An 18,342-nucleotide genomic window follows, 5' to 3' on the forward strand; every position below is an offset into this window, starting at 1 on the left:
CTCACGTCTGGGATTGGGACCCTGATTCCACACAGCTGGTCACCTGGAGAGAAATTGGAGCAGAAAACCAAGGTAGAACTGGAGTTAGAAACCTTATGGTATTGAAGTTTCAATTTAAGAAAAATACTGAAGTGTTACCCAGAACTACTCCTTGAACCTAGGGAAAGGTTTTTTTTTTTTCTAAGAGTTGGAGATGGTGGTGGCATAAAGGAGGAAGGGTTTGGGGAAATGCAGAGTTTCTGGTGGAAGCTAAGGGGTCAGAAACCTCAGCTGTCACTTAGCATCTGGACAGGGAACAGGGCGAGTGAGTCAGCCATCAGGCTGCTGCAACCACATGTGCTTGCACATCTTAGTTTTCCCTTGACTTTACACCTCTAGTCCTCCGTTAGAGTATAAACTCCTCTCAGGAGAAGGACTATGGCATATTCATCTGTGTAGCTCCCTGTCTCTCAAACAGAGCCCTGCACAAAGATGGCAGAGAAAACTTTTGACGAATGTCCTGAGCATCGGTTCTTCCCGCCAGCCCACTGATGGGAGCAGCATCCCAATCCTCTTCTAAAGAACTCTCCTTTCCCCACCCCCACTCACTTGCACCATGTGACAGCTGACTCCTTCCCTGGCTCCAGAGCAGGACACATGCTCAGCCCCAGCCAAGCAAAGCATCACCTTCTCCTGACCACAGTGACTACTTCAAGAATGGGCAAGTGACCATTCCAGAACTGAAGAGACAAATGAGGCAGAGAGAGGCAGGGATAGAGGCAAGTGCTTTTCTGCTAGGATTGCAAGTAGTAAGGATACTGCAAGTTGGAAGCTGCTGAAGGCCTGAACTTAGCCAAGGCATTGGAAGATGGAGACAGAAGATGGGAGAGAGGTCAAATCCTGAGGGCATGGGTTAAGCCCCTGGATCCAGCTGAGTCTGAAGCCATTTATGTCATTGCATTCTCGAGTCACCGGAGCACATCAATTCCATTTCTTGCCTAAGGCAATTAGAATTGGGTTATCTATCACTTGCATCCAAAAGAGTGCTGACAAGCAAATGAATGAATGAATGAATGAATGAATGCATCTACCAGAAAACTTGAGGCATAGAGGAAAGGATTCTGTGCTAAAAGTCAGCACGGTATGTTGTCATTTACTGTGTGACACTAGGCAAGTTGCCCGATATCTCTGGACTTCAGTTTAGAACTCTGATATAATTCATTTATTCAACAAATATTTATAGTATGTATTGTGCCAGGCACCATTTTTATGAAAATGGAAAAAAGTTCAGTTCTAGAAAAATAAATTTGATTGTGTCACTGTAAAATCTGTTTGTGGTAGAAGTCTCTAGCACTTAGTAACTGGTAGCTATTATTATTCCTTCCACTCCTTATCAGCTAATATTGCAGGGTTCGCTACAGGAGGGGCAAGAAATAGAGCCTAGTGTAATGGGGGAGGGGGTACCACACACTTCACTCCCTTCCCTGGCTCAGGACCAATCTGAAATCATGTTTAGGAGCCTAATTATACCAAGCACTGAGCTAGAGGGTGTGGTGAGAGCCTTGCATGGGCCTGGGTCCAATCCTCTGGGACCTTTAGCTATAAGAATAGTCAACATGCTACCGAGTACATTTTTCCTGGCCTCTGACAAAGAGACTTTTCTGAGTTAAATATGCTCATCAGTGCGCCTAAGAATCAGGTTTAGAAATGGAACTACGTAAGCTCAATCTCTTTCTATTCTTGTAATAAGGAAATAATGATGCCTACTGCAGTTGGATTTTCAATTCTAAAGGGAATTCACAGCTTGGGTTGAAGTGGCAGAATGTCAGATCTAAGCCCAGTAAAAGAGTGTAAGTTTAGTAGCCCAAAGTAGCCAGAGCCGTGCTGCACCTTCTGTTATTTTATTTATTCATCCATTTTAACAAATATTTATCAAGTACCCACTCTGCACCGGGCACCATCATGCAGCAGCAGCTGGCTCTGAAGAAGGCAGCCTCCAGAGAAAACAGATCGAGAGGCAAATACTCAAATATGATCCCACTCCCGCGTACCAGGTGTGCACACCTGACTAGGCCCAGCCAGGTGTTAATAAATCAGCCTTTACTAATATATCAGCTCATGTGCTCTGTTCTAAATATAGCCCAGGTTCTTGCCTGTTCCAGGTATTATTGCTGCATTTTAAAATGACCTCAAAATAAAACAACATGACCTCAAAACTTAGTGGCTTGGTACTTAATGCCACTGACTTCTACACTTAAAAATTATTAAAATGGTAAATCTAATCATTAGATTATATTATGTATATTTTACCACAATAAAGAATTATGGAAGGATAAAAAAAACTTAATTGTTTGAAACAACCATTTAACTATGCTCACAGATTTTGGGGGGTCAAAATTGGGGGCAGGGCACAGTGGGGAGGATTCATCTCTGCTCCACGGTGTCTGGGCCTCAGGTGGAAAAACTCAAAGGTTGGGGGTGAGGGATTTAGTGTCTGGTTGCTGGAATCATCTGAAGGCTCTTTCATTAACATGTCTGGGTTGACTCAAAAACTACGACTGTCTACTGGGGCACCCACGTGTGGCCTCTCCACGTGGTTTGGCTTCCTCACAATATAGTGGCCTCAGGGTAGTCAAACTTTTTATATGGCAGCTCAGAGCACCAAACATGAGTGTTTCTGGGGAGAAAAAAGGCAAAACCTGCATCCCATTTATGACCTAACCTTGGAATGCCTGTCATATTCTATATTGGTCAAAACAGTAATGAGCCTATCCAAACTCGAGGTTGGGGGGTGGATAGAATTACACTCCATGTTTTGATGGGAGAGCATCAAGCCCACATTGTGGAAGAACATGTCTGAAGGAAAGATACTGTTACAGCCACTTCTGAAAAATAGAACCTGTCGTACCCCCTTTCAAAATGGGCTGAAAGCAAAGAAGCTACAGAGGAATCAGTTCAGATGAACAGAGCCCTGGAAGAGCTGAACACAGTCCACCAACCCTAGGGATTAGCAGTTCACACCTGAGAGGATCCCTTCTCAGGCTGGGCAAGTGCCAAGGGCATCCGTCTGAATGTACAGAGTTGCCGGTGTCTAGTTATAGTTCTGTCAGTCCCTAACTGTGTGTGATCTCACAGTAGTAAGGCTTTTCATCACTGAACTTCCTCACCTTTAAAATGGAGGTAATGCTTGATCATGTTTCACCAGCATTGTTGCAAGAACCAAGCAAAATATTGTATGTAAGAAAAATGTGTTGTGAAAGTGCCCGCAAATTGACCCCACAGCACAGGTGGGCAGCCCACTTTGACAATGCATCTGGGGCAAACCACATGCTGCGGGTTCACCTTTGCCACCACTCTCTCTCCATAGCAGCCACCCTCCTGTTTTGGCTTGCCTGTCTCAGAGGTAGGAGAGAGAGATGGAAGCTCAGAGAGGGCAAATGACCTGGACAGGGTCACACAGCCAAGAAAAAGATCAAAACCTAGACCTTTATGCAATGCTAAGACTTTCCATTCTAAAGTCTCCAGCCACTGACATTTTCTAGTAGGTGACTTTGACCTTAGCTGAGAAGCCTGACACAGATTATAGCCAGCATGTAGAGTCACACTGCCTGGGTTCATATCCTAGATACTTACTAGCTGTGTGATCTTGGGAAAGATAATGTTTCCCCATATGTAAAATGGGAGCAAGACCTCCCACACAGGGTTAAGAAGTAACCAAGTTAATATAAGGCACTTAAAACGCTATCAAGCACTTTGTGTTTTCTAGTGCTACAACCACTACTGTACGCTTAGTATACAAGTAACATCCAAGAATGTAATGAAATATAAAGGGCGGAAGTATCTCCTTGAAATGATAAATTCATTTCGGGGGAATTCCCTGGTGGTCCTAGGGTTAGGACTCAGCGCTTTCACTGCCAGAGCGGGTTCGATCCTCGGTTGGGGAACTAAGATCCCGCAAACCGCGCGGCTCGGCCAGAAAAGAATGAAAGATAAATTCATTTTGGAGAAAGCTTTAAAAATAAACCTAAAACCTCTACCATTTGTCAGCTTTTAGTCTATGGAGGCAAAATAAAGGTCGGTGGAAATTTGCCTCTGACCCCTACAGTTTCACTTATTTAGTCATTGCTTCCACGAAGCCTACAAACACCGTCACAGGTGTCCTGTAGAGCCCATTCACACCTTCCCACACAGCACAATCCAGCCCACGCGGATTCCTCGCCCAGCTGCATCAGCTTCCAGCCCTTTCTCCACCCCTTTCCTGTTTAGGCGCCTTCGAATGACGTCAGAAGCGGGCGCCGACGCCACGGGAACCAGCGCCCCGCGCCTGCTCTCTGCCGAGGCTCCTCCCGGAGGCCGTGGGGGAGCGTTTGGGCACGAGCGCGACAGGGCTTCGAGACACGCTGGGGCCAAGTCTTTAGCTTGACGCGTCGCTGCGCCGAGGACGATGAACCGCAGCCGCCAGGTGACGTGCGTGGCCTGGGTCCGCTGCGGCGTGGCCAAAGAGACGCCTGACAAGGTGAGGCCTGGTCGCTCCGAGGTAGGGGGAGCGGCCTCTTTGCAGCACCCTGAGTCAGCCCCACCTGGGGACCTGGACCCTGAACGCGCGGCCCTGGCGTGGCTGTTGGGACTGACGGGGTGAGGCCGGCTGTGCCCTGTTGTTTGTCGTGACTAGGACTGCGGCTCCGAGGGTCTGGGATTCCAGGGCCTGGGATCGGGCGCCCCGCCTCCTCACGGTTCCTTCTCCCAAGCCCAGCCCCACCCCCAGTTCGCACACACGTGGACCTCACGGGCTGGAAGGGGGCGGGGTGTTGCTCGGAAGGGGAGCTCCCCCAGAGCCTTCCTGACGACACCACGTCGTCTCCCACCAGCCCGGTGCGTTTCCAGGCATAACGGGAAGAGGGGCCACATATGTGAAACTACACTTTCTACCCTTCCGCTCGGCATTTAGAGAAATAAACTGGATGAAAGCTGTGGTGTAGAAAAGCTGGTCTGGAGACCACGGTGTCGTGAGGCTGGGAGTTGAATTAGGAATTTCTCGCAGTAGTCCAAATGAGATGTTGATATGGCAGTGGGGATGCGAGGTAAACGCGACACGTCATGAAGGGAAAGCCTACAGGAGTGAGAGACTGAGTCTGTAGCAGAGGAGAAGATTACTTAAGTTATTCAGCAGATACTTAACGAAGCACTTTCTCTGTACTAGGCATTGTTCAGGGTCCTGGGATAGGCATGAACAAAACAGGAAAAGTCCCTGCCTTTATGGAGTTGATACGTGCATATATAATACTATGTCAGCGGGAATAAATGCTATGAAAGATGCAGGGACGGGGGAGTGTTTGTCTCAATGTTTTTGAGCCAATTTCACCAGGGCACAGACTGTTTTATTCACCAGTTTCTCCAGTGTTTGGCTCACAGTAGGCATTCAGTGCGGTATATGTAGAATAGGGACAGGAAACTATCTCATATTAAAAATTATTTAAGGAGGTAAGAGTTGTTGTTTAAAAGGAACATACAGCCTTTCAAATACTTGAAGACAGTGATTTCCAAACATATCTACACATTGGAACCACTTGGGGAGCTTAAAAAAAATACCAGCTCCCAAGTGTTATGATTTAATTAGCCGGGAGTAGAGCCTGAAATTGTTAAAAGATTCCCCCATGTGATTCTAATGTGCAGACAAATTTGGAACCATCGCTTGAAGAGTTTATAGGAAGAAGAGATTGAATTTATTCTACAAAGTCCCAGAAAGGAAAACTCAATAAGAGAGATTTGAAAAATAAGTATCTTTTGATTAAACTTAAGAAAATTTAGTTTCTGCAGCTAACAGTAGAATGTCATCACCCAAGAGGATTTCCATATTATTAAAGGCCTTTTAGTACAAACTGCGTGATTGTTTCATCATCTATCATCAGGTATCCCTACCATGGGCAGAACACACAGTGACAAGGAGCTTACAGTTTAGCAGTGATACGGGCGTTTTTAAAAGGTACTGAAGCATTGATTAGGTGAGGGAATGCCAGTTTTTAAGTAAAGAGAATGACTTCAGTTTTGAACAGGATGTCCAAGTGGAGAGTCTTACAGGCAATTGAAAAAATGGAACTACAGTATACAGGGCTAGAGAAGGGAAAGTTTGGAGTAATCTGTTCAGAGATGGTGGTTTTAGCCTTGAGAATGAATGAGCTTTGCAAGGAAGTGACAGCGTAATGAGTGAATACTTGGCAGGGATACCAGGGGAAAGAGCAGAGGACCAAGGCAAGGGTGGTTTGTTTAGGAATATCCACAAAAATAATGGGGAGAAGCAGTCAAGGAGTTGGGGTAATTGGAAGAAAATGAGATGGGGTTTCATAGGAGCCAGTTTATACAAGTCCGTCTTTTTTGAAAAAGACTGGAGAGGTAGACCGAACATGATTTTTTTTTTTAACAGTTTTAGGTGAGAAGGATCTTAATTTGTAAGGACCTGTGAAAACTCCATTTGACTTTTGATGTCTTTTGAAGCTATTTTTTATATTAGTTTGTAAACTTCTTTTTAATTCAAAGGCTTATCATGATTTCTTTAAATATATCATGATGAAATGTTTGGTCTTTTTTAGGTAGAGCTTAGTAAAGAAGAAGTGAAACGTCTCATTGCTGAAGCAAAGGAAAAATTACAGTAAGTTTTGGGATGTTGACGCCTGTAGTAAAGTCCAGATGAAATGTGAATCTTAAACGATGACGACAAGGCGGTCTTGTTACTGAACACGGTGCCTTTTGGGTGATCTTTTTACTTTTTATTTTTTTCATTGGCATAGAGAAGAAGGTGGCAGTGATGAAGAGGAGACAGGCGATCCTTCAGAAGATGGCATGCAGAGTGCCCGTACCCAGGCCCGACCTCGGGAGCCCCTGGAGGACGGCGACCCAGAGGATGACAGGACGCTGGATGATGATGAGCTGGCCGAGTACGCCTTAGATAAATATGATGAGGAAGGTGACCCAGGTTAGAATTCACCCACTTCTACTGGTTTTTAATCACAAACTCAGTGCGTTAGATCATGCTTCTAGCGTTCCACCAAAGCTTTACTCTGAGAATCTGTTGTCCTTTATGTCAGTCAAATAATTGGGCTCCAGGAAGACAGCATGTTTCCTAAACTGATTTAAAAAATCAGTTCAACCCTCTAAGATCAAAAAAACAAAACAAAATGTTAGTATGGTATGTTTTATTGCAAGTAGTGGTTATGATAATCTGTAATTCATTTTTCTTTACTTGCAATGAGAGAGGAATTATTACCTCCATTTTACAGGAAAGAAAACAGGCTTACAGAGATGAAATAACTTTGCCAGTATCATGCAGCTGGTGATTAATGGAGCTGAGGTTTGAACATTCTCTGGCTCTGAAGCCTTCATGCTTTTCAGTGTACTTCACTAGATGCAGGGGATAGTTTTTTCCATTGGAGTCTGGGTTGTGGGCCCCTCTGGGTTGGCTTCCATCCTACTAGGACAGAGTGCCATGGGAATACAGAGAAAGAAGAGCTAACCAGCCTGGAGAAAAGCCATTCAGACACTGCTCCCTGATACTCTCTGTACCCTGCAGAGTATTGACTCTGTCTTTCTCATCCAGTAGAAATTCCTGTCTCTGTTGCCTGTCAGATGCTTAAGACGTATTAGCCCTGCCTCCTTAAAGTAGCTTCCCCTGAAAATTAAGAGTATCTTCCTTTCCCTGAGTTTATGTTATTCGGGGTCTACTCTGTGTCACCTTTGCAGACATGCCATAAAAGAATGCCATTTTGAGGTAAGTTTGGTGGAAAGGGTGTGTAGTATCCTCTCTTTCAGATTCATTAGGCAAATTAGCATATCAGTGGTTATGAGACATCTTGCAATAAAGAAACCTATTTAACTTTATGAGACTCATCATTTTTCAATTTTATTTAACCAAGCAACCCTTAATTTATTGTGTTGATACCAGTGTTTTAGGGACCTATTTATTTCCAGGTCTGCGACGCCACCTCTCTGTAGCACTTTTGAATAATGATTACAAGGAGCAAACTAGAGGATCTGAGTAGAGTTCTAATATTTTCTGAAAGGGAGTTTCTTTGTTTGATTTGATTCTTTTAATGGAAGATTGAGTATTCCAAGACTATCAGATGTGCATTTCAGGGCCAAATATAAATGGCTTTTAAACTCCTATTTATTATTATCCACTATTTCCTTTCCCACTTGTGGATGATCCAGTGTTAGTTATGAAGTAGATGATTGGATCTAAGTCTAAAGATGGGATGCCTTAGGAAAAATGCTTTTGTCAAAATGACTGTTTTATTCATTTTGTTTTATGAATTCTTACAGATACTGAAACTCTTGGTGAATCTCTTTTGGGTCTTACAGTCTATGGGAGTAATGATCAAGATCCTTATGTTACTCTGAAAGATACGGTAAATATCTATATGGCTTTTCTAATTATGCTCCTTAAGTGTTTGAAAAACCTTCCCAAATATCTGATTCTAGTCAATGACTTTTTCTCTCTCCACTCAGGAGCAGTACGAACGTGAAGATTTCTTGATTAAGCCCAATGACAATCTCATAGTTTGTGGCAGAGCTGAACAGGACCAGTGCAATTTAGAGGTACATGGTAAGTGGGATACATCCCTTACTAAAAAGTTTTCTACTTAAGTGATACTGAAATAACCATCATAGGAACTATTATGGATTTCTAAGCACCAGATCCTTCTGTATTTCATTTAAGTTGGTTATGTAGTTAAATCAGACTTCCTGGTTATTGTGCCTGGGCATGTGTAGTCCAATGTGTTAGTTTGGTACTTTACTTACGGAAATAGGTCACCTGGAAGGTTCTAACTGGGTTTTTTAAATCTTTTGTTTAAACATTTTTGCCAGTTTTTAACTTTTTCCCCTTAATGGAGAAAACCTGGAAGTAAAACTATTTTAAAATGCAAGAAAAAATTATAATCTCATTACCCTGAGGTAACTGTTTTTTACCCTGGTTCTTTACTCCAGTTTGCTTTCTGGCTGTTTTTTCTTTATGTGGCAAAGATTACACTCAATATAATTTATCCTGCTTTTTTTCAGAGTCATTTCAAATAGATACCCTTTTGCAAAACATTTATTCTTTTCATAAAACGTCAGCATAGAGGCCCACATTTTTCTTCAGAGACCAAAACATTTTGGTCACCTTTCTCAGTGCAGAGAATGTTTGCACTAAAGCCAGAGGTGAATACAGTTGAACCTTGAACAACATGGGGTTGAACTGCATAGATCCACTTATATGCAGACTTTTGTTAATAGTAAATACTACAGTACTACACGATGCGAGTTTGGTTGGGATACAGAGGGTGGACTGTTAAGTTATACAGGGATTTTCTACTGTGCAGAGGGTCAGCATCCCTAACTTCTGCATTGTTCAAGGGTCAGCTGTACTTTGAATCTGAAGTAGGCAATGATTTGAATTTTTCTTTTTTATTGGAATTCTTAAATCAGATACTTCTTAATGTTGATATTTATTAATTCAACAAACATTAATGACTATTTTCTTAAAATAGACCTTTAAGATGTCTGGAATATTCTGCCTCCATATCTTCCCTTTTTCTTTTTGTTTTTTGCCCCTTCCTGTGTGCACACGTCCTCGGACAGGTCCATTCGTGCCCAGATACTCTCCTTCCCCGACACTCTTCTGTTCATCTGTTTTAAATTTTTGAAGCTTTAAAGAGATTAATAGGCTAATGCCTTTTCTTATAGGAAACACAGTCACACAGTTTGAAAATTAAAACCCTTGGTTTTAATGTTTTACTCCATTTTTTAGCTTGGATTTCTTTTTTTTTTTTTTTTTTAACATCTTTATTGGGGTATAGTTGTTTTACAATAGTGTGTTAGTTTTTCCTTTACAACAAACTGAATCAGTTATACATATACATATGTTCCCATATCTCTTCCCTCTTGCATCACCCTCTCTCCCACCCTCCCTATCCCACCCCTCTAGGTGGTCACAAAGCACAGAGGTGATCTCCCTGTGCTATGCAGCAGCTTCCCACTAGCTGTCTAATTTACATTTGATAGTGTATATATGTCCCTGCCACTCTCTCACTTCGTCACAGCCCACCCTTCCCCCTCCCCATATCCTCAAGTCCATGCTCGAGTAAGTCTGTGTTTTATTCCCGTCCTACCACTAATCTCTTCATGACATTTTTTTCCCTTAGAGTCCGTATATATGTGTTAGCATACGGTATTTGTTTTTCTCCTTCTGACTTACTTCACTCTGTATGACAGACTCCAGGTCCATCCACCTCATTACAAATAACTCAGTTTCATTTCTTTTTATGGCTGAGTAATATTCCATTGTATATATGTGCCACATCTTCTTTATCCATTCATCTGTTGATGGACACTTAGTTTGCTTCCATGTCCTGGCTATTGTAAATAGAGCTGCAATGAACATTTTGGTACATGAGTCTTTCTGAATTATGGTTTTCTCAGGGTATATGCCCAGTAGTGGGATTGCTGGGTCGTATGGTAGTTCTATTTTTAGTTTTTTAAGGAACCTCCATACTGTTCTCCATAGCGGCTGTATCAATTTACATTCCCACCAGCAGTGCAAGAGGGTTCCCTTTTTTCCACACCCTCTCCAGCATTTATTGTTTCTAGAGTTTTTGATGATGGCCAATCTGACCGGTGTGAGATGATATCTCATTGTAGTTTTGATTTGCATTTCTCTAATGATTAATGAGGTTGAGCATTCTTTCATGTGTTTGTTAGCAATCTGTATATCTTCTTTGGAGAAATGTCTATTTAGTTCTTCTGCCCATTTTTGGATTGGGTTGTTTGTTTTTTTGTTATTGAGCTGCATGAGTTGCTTATAAATTTTGGAAATTAATCCTTTGTCAGTTGCTTCATTTGCAAATATTTTCTCCCATTCTGAGGGTTGTCTTTTGGTCTTGTTTATGGTATCCTTTGCTGTGCAAAAGCTTTTAAGTTTCATTAGGTCCCATTTGTTTATTTTTGTTTTTATTTCCATTTCTCTAGGAGATGGGTCAAAAAGGATCTTGCTGTGATTTATGTCGAATAGTGTTCTGCCTATGTTTTCCTCTAAGAGTTTGATAGTGTCTGGCCTTACATTTAGGTCTTTAACCCATTTTGAGTTTATTTTTGTGTGTGGTGTTAGGGAGTGTTCTAATTTCATACTTTTACATGTAGCTGTCCAGTTTTCCCAGCACCACTTATTGAAGAGGCTGTCTTTTCTCCACTGTATATCCTTCCCTCCTTTATCAAAGATAAGGTGACCATATGTGTGTGGGTTTATCTCTGGGCTCTCTATCCTGTTCCATTGATCTATATTTCTGTTTTTGTGCCAGTACCATATTGTCTTGATTACTGTAGCCTTGTACTAGAGTCTGAAGTCAGGGAGCCTAATTCCTCCAGCTCCATTTCTCGTTCTCAAGATTGCTTTGGCTATTCGGGGTCTTTTGTGTTTCCATACAAATTGTGAAATTTTTTGTTCTAGTTCTGTAAAAAATGCTAGTGGTAATTTGATAGGGATTGCATTGAATCGGTAGATTGCTTTGGGTAGTATAGTAATTTTCACAATGTTGATTCTTCCAATCCAAGAACATGGTATATTTCTCCACCTATTTGTATCATCTTTAATTTCTTTCATCAGTGTCTTATAGTTTTCTGCATACAAGTCTTTTGTCTCCTTAGGTAGGTTTATTCCTAGATATTTTATTCTTTTTGTTGCAATGGTAAATGGGAGTGTTTTCTTAATTTCACTCTCAGATTTTTCATCATTAGTGTATAAGAATGCCAGAGATTTCTGTGCATTAATTTTGTATCCTGCAACTTTACCAAATTCATTGATTAGCTCTAGTAGTTTTCTGGTAGCATCCTTAGGATTCTCTATGTATAGTATCATGTCATCTGCAAACAGTGACAGCTTTACTTCTTCTTTTCCTATTTGGATTCCTTTTATTTCTTTTTCTTCTCTGATTGCTGTGGCTAGAACTTCCAAAACTATGTTGAATAAGAGTGGTGAGAGTGGGCAACCTTGTCTTGTTCCTGATCTTAGTGGAAATGGTTTCAGTTTTTCACCATTTAGAACGATGCTAGCTGTGGGTTTGTCATATATGGCCTTTATTATGTTGAGGAAAGTTTCCTGTATGCCTACTTTCTGCAAGGTTTTTATCATAAATGAGTGTTGAATTTTGTCAAAAGCTTTCTCTGCATCTATTGAGATGATCATATGGTTTTTCTCCTTCAGTTTGTTGATATGGTGTATCACGTTGATTGATTTGCGTATATTGAAGAATCCTTGCATTCCTGGGATAAACCCCACTTGATCATGGTGTATGATCCTTTTAATGTGCTGTTGGATTCTGTTTGCTAATATTTTGTTGAGGATTTTTGCATCTATGTTCATCAGTGATATTGTATCTGTAGTTTTCTTTCTTTGTGACGTCTTTGTCTGGTTTTGGTATCAGGGTGATGTTGGCCTCATAGAATGAGTTTGGGAGTGTTCCTCCCTCTGCTATCTGTTGGAAGAGTTTGAGAAGGATAGGTGTTAGCTCTTCTCTAAATGTTTGATAGAATTCGCCTGTGAAGCCATCTGGTCCTGGGCTTTTGTTTGCTGGAAGATTTTTAATCACAGTTTCAACTTCAGTGCTTGTGATTGGTCTGTTCATATTTTCTATTTCTTCCTGGTTCAGTCTCGGCAGGTTGTGCATTTCTAAGAATTTGTCCATTTCTTCCAGGTTGTCCATTTTATTGGCATACAGTTGCTTGTAGTAATCTCTAATAATCTTTTGTATTTCTGCAGTGTCAGTTGTTACATCTCCTTTTTCATTTCTAATTCTATTGATTTGAGTCTTCTCCCTTTTATTCTTGATGAGTCTGGCTAATGGTTTATCAATTTTATTTATCTTCTCAAAGAACCAGCTTTTAGTTTTATTGATCTTTGCTATTGTTTCCTTCACTTCTTTTTCATTTATTTCTGATCTGATCTTTATGATTTCTTTCCTTCTGCTAAATTTGGGGTTTTTTTGTTCTTCTTTCTCTAATTGCTTTAAGTGCAAAGTTAGGTTGTTTATTCGAGATGTTTCCTGTTTCTTAAGGTATGATTGTATTGCTATAAACTTGCCTCTTAGAACTGCTTTTGCTGTATCCCATAGGTTTTGGGTCGTTGTGTCTCCATTGTCATTTGTTTCTAAGTATTTTTTGATTTCCTCTTTGATTTCTTCAGTGATCACTTCGTTATTAAGTAGTGTATTGTTTAGCCTCCATGTGTTTGTATTTTTTACAGATCTTTTCCTATAATTGATATCTAGTCTCATAGCGTTGTGGTCGGAAAAGATACTTGATACGATTTCAATTTTCTTAAATTTGCCAAGGCTAGATTTGTGACCCAATATATGATCAATCCTGGAGAATGTTCCATGAGCACTTGAGAAAAATGTGTATTCTGTTGTTTTTGGATGGAATGTCCTATAAATATCAATTAAGTCCATCTTGTGTAATGTATCATTTAAAGCTTGTGTTTCCTTATTTATTTTCATTTTGGATGATCTGTCCATTGGTGAAAGTGGGGTGTTAAAGTCCCCCATTATAATTGTGTTACTGTCGATTTCCCCTTTTAAGGCTGTTAGTATTTACCTTATGTATTGAGGTGCTCCTATGTTGGGTGCATAAATATTTACAATTGTTATATCTTCTTCATGGATCGATCCCTTGATCATTATGTAGTGTCCTTCTTTGTCTCTTGTAATAGTCTTTATTTTAAAGTCTATTTTGTCTGATATGAGAATTGCTACTCCAGCTTTCTTCTGATTTCCATTTGCATGGAATATCTTTTTCCATCCCCTTACTTTCAGTCTGTATGTGTCCCTAGGTCTGAAGTGGGTCTCTTGTAGACAGCATATATATGGGTCTTGTTTTTGTATCCATTCAGCCAGTCTGTGTCTTTTGGTGGGAGCATTTAATCCATTTACATTTAAGGTAATTATCGATATGTATGTTCCTATTACCATTTACTTAATTGTTTTGGGTTTGTTATTGTAGGTCTTTTCCTTCTCTTGTGTTTCTTGCCTAGAGAAGTTCCTTTAGGATTTGTTGTAGAGCTGGTTTGGTGGTGCTGAACTCTCTCAGCTTTTGCTTGTCTGTAAAGGTTTTAATTTCTCCATCAAATCTGAATGAGATCCTTGCTGGGTAGAGTAATCTTGGTTGTAGGTTTTTTTCCTTCATCACTTTAAATATGTCCTGCCACTCCCTTCTGGCTTGTAGAGTTTCTGCTGAAAGATCAGATGTTAATCTTTTTTTTTTTTTTTTTTTTTTTTTGTGGTACGCGGGCCTCTCACTGTTGTGGCCTCTCCCATTGCGGAGCACAGGCTCCGGACACGCAGGCTCAGTGGCCATGGCTCACGGGCCCAGCTGCTCCGCGGCACGTGGGATCTTCCCGGACCCGGGCACGAACCCGTGTTCCCTGCATCGGCAGGCGGATTCTCAACCACTGCGCCACCAGGAAAGCCCCAGATGTTAATCTTATGGGGATTCCCTTGTGTGTTATTTGTTGTTTTTCCCTTGCTGCTTTTAATATGTTTTCTTTGTATTTAATTTTTGACAGTTTGATTATTATGTGTTTTGGCGTATTTCTCTTTGGGTTTATCCTGTATGGAACTCTCTGTGCTTCCTGGACTTGATTATTTCCTTTCCTATATTAGGGAAGTTTTCAACTATAATCTCTTCAAATATTTTCTCAGTCCCTTTCTTTTTCTCTTCTACTTCTGGGACCCCTATAATTCGAATGTTGGTGCGTTTAATGTTGTCCCAGAGGTCTCTGAGACTGTCCTCAGTTCTTTTCATTCTTTTTTCTTTCTTCTGCTCTGCAGTAGTTATTTCCACTATTTTATCTTCCAGGTCACTTATCCGTCCTTCTGCCTCAGTTATTCTGCTATTGATCCCATCTAGAGTATTTTTCATTTCATTTATTGTGTTGCTCATCGTTTCTTGCTTCCTCTTTATTTCTTCTAGGTCCCTGTTAACTGTTTCTTGCAAATTGTCTATTCTATTTCCAAGATTTTGCATCATCTTCACCATCATTACTCTAAATTCTCTTTCAGGTAGATTGGCTATTACCTCTTCATCTGTTAGGTCTGGTGTGTTTTTATCTTGCTCCTTCATCTGTTGTGTGTTTTTCTGTCTTCTCATTTCGCTTATCTTACTGTGTTTGGGGTCTCCTTTTTGCACGCTGCAGGTTCGTAGTTCCTGTTGTTTTTGGTGGCTGTCCCCAGTGGCTAAGGTTGGTTCAGTGGGTTGAGTAGATTCCCTGGTTGGGGGGACTAGTGCCTCTGTTCTGGTGGATGAGGCTGGATCTTGTCTTTCTGGTGGGCAGGTCCTCGTCTGGTGGTGTGTTTGGGGATGTTGGTAACCTTATTATGATTTTAGGCAGCCTCTCTGCTAATGGATGGGGCTGTAGACCTGTCTTGCTCTTTGTTGGGGATAGGGTGTCCAGCACTGTTCTTTGCTGGTCCTTGAGTGAAGCTGGGTCTTGGTGTTGAGATGGAGATCTCTGGGAGATTTTCGCCGTCTGATATTACGTGGAGCTGGGAGATCTCTTGTGGACTAGTGTCTTGAGGTTGGTTCTCCCACCTCAGGGACACCGCCCTGGTGCCTGGCTGGGGCGCCAAGAACCTTTAATCCACACGGCTCAAAATAAAAGGTAGAATAAATAGAAAGGAAAGAAAAGGAAGGAAGGAGGGAGGGAGGGAAGGAAGGAAGAAATGAAGGAAGGAAGCAAGAAAGGAAGGAAGGAAGGTGCAGAGGAAGAAAGGGAGGAAAGAAGAGAGGAAGGGAGGAAAGAAGGGGGCAGGAAGGAAGAAAGGAGGGAAGGAGGGAAGAAAGGAAGGAAGAAAGAAAGGGAGAAGACAGAGTAGTATAAAGTATAGTTATTAAAATAAAAAATAATTATTAAGAAGAAAAATTTCCTTTAAAAAAAAAAAAACAGAAAAATGGGTCGGTCTAACCCTAGGACAAATGGTGAAAGCAAAGCTATACAGACAAAATCTCACACAGCAGCACACACATACACACTCACAAAAAGAAAAAAAGGGGGGAAATAATAGTATATCTTGCTCTCAAAGTCCACCTCCTCAACTTGGGATGATTCGTTGTCTATTCAGGTTTTCAACAGCTGCAGGGCACTTAAAGTTGATTGTGGAGCTTTAATCCGCCGCTTCTGAGGCTGCTGGGAGAGACCTCCCCCTCTCCTCTCTGTTCGCACAGCTCCTGGGGTTCAGCTTTGGACTTGGTCCCGCCTCTGCGTGTAGGTTGTCCGAGGGCGACTGCCCTTCGCTCAGACAGGACGATGTTAAAGGAGCAGTTGATTCGGGGGCTCCAGCTCACTCAGGCTGGGGGGAGGGAGTGGCACGGGGGCGGGGCGAGTCCGCAGCGGCAGAGGCCGACGTGACGCTGCACAGGCCCAAGGCGCGCCGTGCGTTCTCCCAGGGAAGCTGTCCCTGGATCCCGGGACCCCGGCAGTGGCGGACTGCACGGGCTCCCGGGAGGGCCGGTGTGGAGAGTGACCTGTGCTCACACACAGGCCTCTTGGTGGTGGCAGCGGCAACCTTAGCGTCCGACACCCGTCTCTACTGTCCATGCCGACAGCCGCGGCTCGCGCCCGTTTCTGGAGTTCCTCTACGCGATGCTCTTAATCCCCTCACCTCACACCCGAGGAAGCAAAGAGGCAAGAAAAAGTCTCTTGTCTCTTCGGCAGCTCCGCGCCCGCTTCTGGGGCTCCTTTAAGCGGCGCACTTAATCCCCTCTCCTCGCGCCCAGGCAGCAAAGAGGGAGGAAAAGGTCTCTTGCCTCTTCGGCAGCTCCAGACTTCAACCGGACTCCCTCCCGGCCAGCCGTGGCGCACTAGCCCCCTTCAAGCTGTCTTCACTCTGCCAACTCCAGACCTTTCCCTGGGATCCGACTGAAGCCCGAGCCTCAGCTCCCGGCCCCGCCCGCCCCGGCGGGCGAGCAGACAAGCCTCTCGGGCTGGTGAGTGCCGGTCGGCACCGATCCTCTGCGGGAATCTCTCCGCTTTGTCCTCCGCACCCCTGTGGCTGAGCTCTCCTCCGCGGCTCCTGAGCTTCCCTCTCCGGCGCCCGCAGTCTCCGCCCGCGAAGGGGCCTCTAGTGTGTGGGAGTCTTTCCTCCTTCACGGCTCCCTCCCACTGGCGTAGGTCCCGTCCCTATTCTTTTGTCCCTGTTTATTCTTTTTTCTTTTGCCCTACCAGATATGTGGGGAGTTTCTTACCTTTTTGGAGGTCTGAGGTCTTCTGCCAGCGTTCGGTGGGTGTTCTATAGGAGAAGTTCCACGTGTAGATGTATTTCTGATGTCTCTGTGAGGAGAAAGGAGATCTCTGCGTCTTACTCTTCCGCCATCTTTAAGCCGTCTCTAGCTTGGATTTCTTCACAGTCTTTAAGACTGCCCTCAGGAAGCCTATCAGTCAGGCCATTTTTATTCCATGGCCCATTGTGATCTATTTATAAAGTCAAAAAGGCTTTAAATAGCAAATACATCAATGTGAAGTTATTCTCCTAATTATCTTTGAACTATTTACATATTTCAAATGTAAACCGTGATGGTGGAATTTTTTAAAGACCAATTCTAATTTTAAAAAATTGCAACTATTACGGTTTGTTATCATTGATTTTTACGCATTCTTATTTGAGAATTTACTGTAGTCATTCCTTTGAATCTCATGAGCATTAGACAGGAGCTGAGACGTTGAAGTAAAACAGTTGTATTCCTACGTTGTTCTAGGTTAGGTCATTAACGATATATTTTATTTGGATTTGGTGTGAATCTCCAGATTACCAGTATATCTCTGTTCAAGAATAATTTCAAAATTGCACTCTAAATCAAATCTGAATAATAATCTGACATGGTTAAAAGATTATTTTAAGGCGTCATCATCATTTTTATTTAAAATGTAAGCTGAGTACATTGTCCATAGTTGGGGTTCTTGCAGGGCCACAACCTAATCATTTTGAACACATTCTTATCATAAAGTGATGTGATAGAGCATTACATGGAATCTGCTGATCCCAAGATCTGTCCCAGATGCAGTGGTCTGAAGAATTTTTTAAAAATCCATAGTTTATCTTAACATTGCTTCTTTCTAGTAAAAAAACATATTGGGGGAAGTTTCTGACTACTTGGGCTCTATTTTTATCAGTGTTTCATTATATAATTTTTAAAAGACTTCTTATTGATTTTAACAATAAATATTAAAGAAGCAATTTTTGACAGGCATTTAGATTTCTAAATATGAATTATTTCTCTCCAGAGCTGATTTGTTCTTCTTTACTTACGGCCAGATAGACCTTTAAAAGATAAAATAATAATGAAGTA

The 18,342-nt window shown here is 42.1% G+C and overlaps 1 protein-coding gene across 1 annotated transcript in view; it reads left to right on the top strand.

Annotated features, from left to right (window-relative positions):
* The first annotated feature begins 4,253 nt into the window (after positions 1 to 4,253).
* Positions 4,254 to 18,342, top strand: part of PWP1 (PWP1 homolog, endonuclein) — a 28,972-nt gene continuing 14,883 nt past the window's right edge. The window contains exons 1-5 of the mRNA XM_059082014.2: positions 4,254 to 4,495; positions 6,567 to 6,625; positions 6,765 to 6,949; positions 8,293 to 8,378; positions 8,479 to 8,575. Of these exons, the coding sequence (XP_058937997.1) occupies positions 4,424 to 4,495; positions 6,567 to 6,625; positions 6,765 to 6,949; positions 8,293 to 8,378; positions 8,479 to 8,575 (499 nt within the window). The 5' untranslated portion in view covers positions 4,254 to 4,423. The remainder of the gene's footprint in view (positions 4,496 to 6,566; positions 6,626 to 6,764; positions 6,950 to 8,292; positions 8,379 to 8,478; positions 8,576 to 18,342) is intronic.

This window comes from Kogia breviceps, chromosome 12 (assembly GCF_026419965.1).
Source record: "Kogia breviceps isolate mKogBre1 chromosome 12, mKogBre1 haplotype 1, whole genome shotgun sequence".
NCBI classification, from domain to species: domain Eukaryota; kingdom Metazoa; phylum Chordata; class Mammalia; order Artiodactyla; family Physeteridae; genus Kogia; species Kogia breviceps.